Consider the following 6,822-nt stretch of genomic DNA (forward strand, 5'->3'; position numbering starts at 1 on the left):
AGTTAAAATTAAGACTTAGTTTCGAAATATCTTGCATAGCCTAGGGCCCCAGTTCAGCACCAATGAACTGATAAAGAAAACTAGGCAGTTAATCACTCAATTCAATACTACCTGTAAGATTTGCAAATAGAGTTTTACACTTGATTCTCTTTAACACAACTGTATTTCTTCTCTTCGATAAACATTCATGTACTCTTTTTTTTTTTTTCTTGAGATGGAGTTTCGCTCTTATTGCCCAGGCTGGAGTGCAATGGCGCCATCTCAGCTCACCGCAACCTCCGCCTCCTGGGTTCAAGCGATTCTCCTGCCTCAGCCTCCCGAGTAACTGGGAATACAGGCATGTGTCACCACGCTCGGTTAATTTTGTATTTTTAGTAGAGACAGGGTTTCTTCCATGTTGGTCAGGCTGGTATTCAACTCCCGACCTCAGGTGATCCACCCACCTCGGCCTCCTAAAGTGCTGAGATTACAGGCATGAGCCATCGCACCCAGCCCTCATGTACTCCTTGTAAGCCTGAATTTAAAAACCTACCAAGCCTTTTTGTTGCATTACATAATAGGATCATATTTCATCAACGTTAAGCATGCATTCTCATTAAGCAGATGCTTAGCTTTTTTTAATGGCGCAAATTATTAGAAAATAAACAACTTTGTTTTTTAAAATACAGTAAAATTATTTCAATTATCTGTTTTAATTTAAGCAATACTACATATCCATAGTCATTTCTGCCAGGATACTTGATTTTAAAATCCATAAAAAAAGCATTTTGGTCCAGAAGGCTCCGATAATAGGTCAAGATTGAAATATAGCTCAAATGTAAGTTGCTAAATGGATTGAAGTCAAATCCAATTGTAAACAGTACCTCACTTTACTCCAGAAGGGTTTCTAAACAGGAATTCAAAACTGATTTGTAAAGCAATCCTATTTTAGTGCATTAGAAATGCTCACTTATACTTAAAAACAGTCTTCTCACAAGTAAATCATCTAAATATAAAAAGGATTTAAACTAAAAACCAGATGTGCTTAAATTTAGGGAAAATCCAAATGCCCTGAGTTTTTCAAAAGGCAAAATATATAGTTTTAATAGCAATTAAGTCAACATCAATACTGCCAACTTAACTACTTAAGTGGGTAGAGTTCCATCTGTGGCTTACAGAAAAGTCGCAAGACTTAACTGTAACTTAGGACCTTTTTACTGCTATCTACCACTTAAAACACTGAGACAACAGAAAAAAAAGTTACTCTGTGCAGTTTGCTAAATCTCCATTATTAACATGGCAATCTTTCAGTATGGATTAGCCTAGTTAATTATGTAATAATTACATTATTTTCTCCTTTATAACTTGAGAGGAGGCCGGGCATGGTGGCTCACACCTGTAATCCCAGCACTTTGGAAGGTGGACACGGGTGGATCACTTGAGGTCGGGAGTTCGAGATCAGCCTAGCCAACGTGGTGAAACGCCATCTCTACTAAAAATACAAAAAATCTGACTGCATGCGGTGTCTCACGCCTGTAATCCCAGCACTTTGGGAGGCCGAGGCGGGTGGATCACCTGAGGTCAGGAGTTCTAGACCAACCTGGCCAAGAAGGTAAAACTTGTCTCTATTAAAAATACAAAAATTAGCTGGGAGTAGTGGCAGGCGCCTGTAACCCTAGGTACTTGGGGGGCCGAGGCAGGAGAATCACTTGAACCTGGGAGGCGGAGGTTGTAGTGAGCCCAAATCAAGCCGTAGCACTACAGACTGGGGGACAAGAGCGAGACTTCTCAAAGGAAAAAAAAATTGCCTGGGGTGGTGGTGCACACTTGTAATCACAGCTACTTAGAAGGCTCAGGCAAGAGGATCACTTGAACCCGGGAGGTGGAGGTTGCAGGAAGCCGAAATCGTCAGCCTGTGCGACAGAGCGAGATTCATCTCAAAAAATAAAAAAACTTGAGGATAGGGTATGACAGAGTATAGTAATTCACATGCACCTATACACATTTAATGACCAGTCACGGTTCAAGTCCTCAGGAGGGGCTTATAAACTAGATTTATATTTTTTTCCAGAAGTACTTGAACACTAGATTCTAACGGCCACCTCACAACTAGATTGGCTGCCAGTCAGCACCTACCTTTATATTAACTTCTTTGAGGAGTTATCTTTCAGTCATTAATGTCTCTACACTTTATATCACTAATCATTAATGTTCATAATTAGTATTAATACATTAATGTTCATAATTAATATTTACATTCAGATTTACTATCCTAGAAGAAAATATTTCGAAGAAATTCTGAAGAATCAAAAATTCAAGTAGCAGCCAGATCAGTAGGCTTGCTTACTGCATTAAAATTTTAAAAAGAGGCCGGGCACAGGGGCTCACACCTGTAATCCCAGCACTTTGGGAGACCAAGGAAGACGGATCATGAGGTCAAGAGATTGAGACAATCCTGGCCAACATGGTTAAACCCTGTCTCTACTAAAAATACAAAAAATTAGCTGGGCATGGTGGCAGGCATCTGTACTCCCAGCTACTTGGGAGGCTGAGGGAGGAGAATCACTTGAACCTGGGAGGCAGAGGTTGCAGTGAACTGAGATTGCGCCATTGCACTCCAGCCTGGGCAAAAAGATCGAAATTCCGTCTCAAAAAAAAAAAAATTTTAAGAAGATACCCAAGTTAGTCTCAATTTCAACAGGGTAAACTAAATCAGGTGTCAGACTCAGAAGATACTGGCCTTGGGCATGCTTATTCCACTCAACATTTGAATGTAGCTACCTTACAGCTTACAGTTAAAATACTTTTGTTACTTTGTTGATGTAACTACATCTACTATTCCAAATACCTCTAACAAAACACATTTATCAAAATAAATGATTGGAAAAAAAAGATAGAAATCCCAAGATTAGAACATCTCTCAATTTCAAATAAACTCCATGAAATTCAAGTAAAACTCCCAACCTTTAATACTGAAGAGGAGACAGGAAGTATCAAACCTAAATGTTTTAAAACTCTCCCAAAATGTAAAATATATCAGTAAATAAGTAAAACTAATAAGACCTAAACATCGCCAGTTTTCTTCAACTTATTTCCCACAGCCCAAGTTTTAGCCAGTTACTATATCAGCACCTAAGTAACGCTATTAGGTATCTGGCTACATAAACACTGCAAAATGATTTCCTGGAAATTCAAGATGTTATAAAAATGTTTTCCTAGAGGCAGATAGTAGAAGTTATTAAACTTTCATTTTACTTTACAAGGTAAAATTCAAGTTAACATGATAGTCACAGACGTAATTACCTCGTTTTCACAAACGACTAATTTGTTTCTCCCCTTCCACCTCTGATCTTACTCATTTTAATTATTCACTCTGCCCAGACCTTTTCTCTACATACATACACACGCCCCTCTAAACATTAGAGTTTACACTGTCCTGCGATGAAAGCATAAAACAAAAGGCTGACTTGCAGATGAAGATATACCTCAGCAGTGTGATCTACAAGGACTAAATATTGAATCCAAAAAATCGTGGGTGTGGCTCGATTTTTTTTTTTAGAGGGGGGCCTAAGGAGGCCAGTCCGGGCGGCTGCCTGGTCTCTGCCCTCCCCCTCTGCTTTCGCTTTGTGCTCACAATGCAGCTCCAGTAAAGCGCTTCCCTCTCCCCGCAGCCGCCGCCATGTTAGACGCTCTCTCCATGTGCCCCGAGTCCCAGCCATCCTCTCCAGTCTCCCCAGGACCCAGCCCCCAACGAATCTAAATCCTGGCAGTCCCCCGCCCCTTCAGAGTCCCCTAGGAACAAAAAGTCGCTGCAGAAAATCATCTCGCGATTGAGCTGAGCGTGAGGCTCGGGGGGACACCTAAACAATTGAAACAAAGAGGGAAACGCAGGGGAGCCCATCGCATGGGGGCGGGGGTAGCAAATCGAAGATCCATTCAAAATGGGCCTGCCGGAAAGGCAGTTCTGCCTTAAGATTCTAAACACACTTCTCTCCCACGGAAGAAAAGGGGACGCTCGACAGGTCTCAAATGCATGGTAACCGAGCGGACAGACCGCAAGGCTACAGGACACAGGCCGCCCCAACTCCACGAGGCGGTTGGTTGAGCCCGGAGCCCCCCGCGCAGGGACCTCTTCATTTTGGGCCCTCGTCAGAGAAATCAGGTCTCGGAGACGGAGAGAAGGGCATCATACAGTGATGTCTTGACGACAGGCCCCCACCCTCACATGTCCCACTCCCAAAGGCCAAAAGCCAGACCCACAGCGGAAGAGTAATAAAGAGGCCTGGGGGGCAGTGCCGCGTCCGAGTCAGGTGACAAGTGCCTCCTCCAGGAGCCCGTTTTCTGGGCACGAAGCTCCCGCTGAACGTGGAGACGGGACGTGGGGACCAGGGGGTGGGAGGAGGGGACCTAGTAACGCTCCCGAGACGGAAAGAAGCGCAGACTCCAGCGACCAGGGTCGGAGGGGGCGCAGAGCCCGGCCGCAGCCACCCCTCCCTTCCCCGCCAACTCCTGGCACCTTTTTCTTCTCCAGGTTCCGAAGTTTCTTGTCGATCACCCCGAGAATCTGCTTCATGGCCTCGGTCTGGACAGCGCCGGTGCCGGTTGCGGGGTGCTGAGAAGCCGGCGCGGCGGCCCCGGCTCCCGCGGCAGCCTCACTCCCGGAGGAACCCGACGGCGGAGGCGGTCCGGACGACTTGCTGCCGCTCCCGCTGTGGCTGGTGGCCGAGGGCATCTTCAGACCGCGAGGGGAGAGAAGAAAAAGCGGGAGGAAGGACAAGAGCGGCGAGTCAGGAGACGGACGGGGCGAGACGCGGGACAAAACGCGCAGCGGGCGGGAGCCTACGCGAGCGGGTGGGGGAAGGGGCGCAGCGCGCCTCGAGGCCAGGAAGAGTGCGCGAGCGCGCGCGCGACCCGCCAGCGGGGCGCCCGGCCGGGCCTCGCACCGCCCCCCGGCCCGCCCCTCCCCCGCAGAGCCGCCGGCTCGGCCTACCAGCCCCGGGGCTCCGAGGCTCGCGCCGGGGGCGGGGCATCGCCGCGCCGGCCGCCAACGGCCAGTGCAACGGTCCCCAGCTGGGAGGGCCGGCTTTCGCCGGCTTCCAGGGAAGGGAGGAAAGAGAGAGGCCGGGGCTTGGGGGCAGAGAAGGGCATGGGAAATGGCCGGGGTGGGGTGGGGGGACTTGGGGGCAAGCCCCTCGGAAGCTCCAGCGGGTCCGGAGATAAAGGACACTCCGGCACAGCGGCCCTCTTCCCCTGCAGCGGCTCGGTCCCGGGTGGCGCTCACCGTGCGCGCGCGGAGGCCGCTGGAGATCACGAGTGGGCAGCTGAGGGGACAAGGGTGGCAGTGCCTTCCGGGCAGTGTCGCGCGCTCCGTGGGCGCAAGCCGCTTCGCCCTGTCCCGCTGCACCGAGAGCCGCTCCTAGTGAGGCGAGAGCCGGGAGCGGGAGGAACTTAGCCAGCCAGCAGCCCTCTGGGGCGCGGGGGGCGGGGAGAAGCGGAGAGCGGGGGCCTTCGCGGCCGCTCGGGCTGCCCGGCGCGAACGCCTGCCTGAAAGAGGCAGCCTGCTAGCCTCTTTGCTGTCCCCTGGCCCCTGCGCTGTGGGGCGCCTCCTGGACGCAGGTGGGGATGGCCCCGCCAAGGCCGAGGGAAAGGCGCCTTGAGTTTTGAGAGCAATCAACGCTAGGGTCCTTCAGGCGAAATCGTTTGACGCCCAAGCGGGGACAATAGGTGTCAAGCAGCTGGGTCTGGAGCTGGCAACTGCCCCTTGAAGAGCCCTTATTTGGTGGGGGTGGGGGTTGGGGGGCAAAGGTTTCTGCAAGTAAGGGGTGCGTGGGGTGGGTGGTGCAATCCCGGCTTCTAGAATTCCTTCTGTATGCAGAGCGAGCAAACTCCATACCCCATAACGTCTTTTGAAAACAAGACAACTCGCCGCTTCCCCACCAAACAATCACCCAGTAACCTAGGAGTTCTCTGTAGAACGTGTCGGACACGGTCATGGTTGGTGGCTTTTTAAATCCTAAAGCTCTGGCCTCGGAGTCTTCAGCTACCCTATGATGTTATATATCCAGTAGGCCTGAGTATTACGAATTTAATTAGACTTTTGTTTCCTTTTGTTTCCGGTTTACCTAACACTGTAAAGAGAATGTTCAATGAAATACAAAGAAAATGATTGCTTTTTTTTTCCAAGAGAATTATTCCAGCCTTGGAGTGGAATGGGTGTGGACAGTGAGCAGAGAAACAAGAAACCAAGTTCTGGAAGGAAATAAAATGAATATAATCAGTGGAAAATTCAGCAACGCAATATTGTGCGACAACAGTAAATGACCAATTTATAATTTAAATTCTATGCAAAAGAGATTTAGAAGAGAGTTCTACCAAGCCCACTGTTGCCTAGGGAATAAAATGAGCAACGCTGGCTGGCAACAGTGCATCCGGAGGGAGCCTGGAGAAACAACAGCAGCCTCCGACCTCAAGATATCCTGGTTAGCTGCAAAGTCTGTTATATATTCATTGGAGTATTTATTGTGCACCTTACTGTGTGCTGGGAACTCTTAAGTGCTAGGGATTATGAGCAAAACATTTACGTGGAGCTTACATTCTAAGTAAGGGGAAGACAAGTAAATATATGGCAGATAGTGAAATGGTAGAGAAAAGAAAAAACCGTGGTCAGGGAAAGCCTTACTGACATTTGAGCTAGTACTGAAGGAAGCGAGGAAGGAGGCTAAGCAGCTACCTTGGAGGAAAATTTTTTCAGGTAGAGGAAACACCAAGTACTAAGATCTAAGAAGGCGTGTGCTTGCTGGGTTCAAGGAACAGCATGGAAGCCATAGTGGCAAGAGCAGAGAG

The 6,822-nt window shown here is 48.6% G+C and overlaps 1 protein-coding gene across 1 annotated transcript in view; it reads right to left on the bottom strand.

The window, feature by feature from the left end:
* Positions 1 to 5,457, bottom strand: part of CAPRIN1 (cell cycle associated protein 1) — a 48,545-nt gene extending 43,088 nt beyond the window's left edge. Inside the window, exons 1-2 of the mRNA XM_008002400.3 lie at positions 5,261 to 5,457; positions 4,496 to 4,711 (exon numbers count right to left, since the gene is read on the bottom strand). Coding sequence (XP_008000591.1) covers positions 4,496 to 4,711 — 216 coding nt within the window. The 5' untranslated portion in view covers positions 5,261 to 5,457. The remainder of the gene's footprint in view (positions 1 to 4,495; positions 4,712 to 5,260) is intronic.
* Positions 5,458 to 6,822: the final 1,365 nt, after the last annotated feature.

This window comes from Chlorocebus sabaeus, chromosome 1, assembly GCF_047675955.1.
Source record: "Chlorocebus sabaeus isolate Y175 chromosome 1, mChlSab1.0.hap1, whole genome shotgun sequence".
Lineage (NCBI taxonomy): Eukaryota > Metazoa > Chordata > Mammalia > Primates > Cercopithecidae > Chlorocebus > Chlorocebus sabaeus.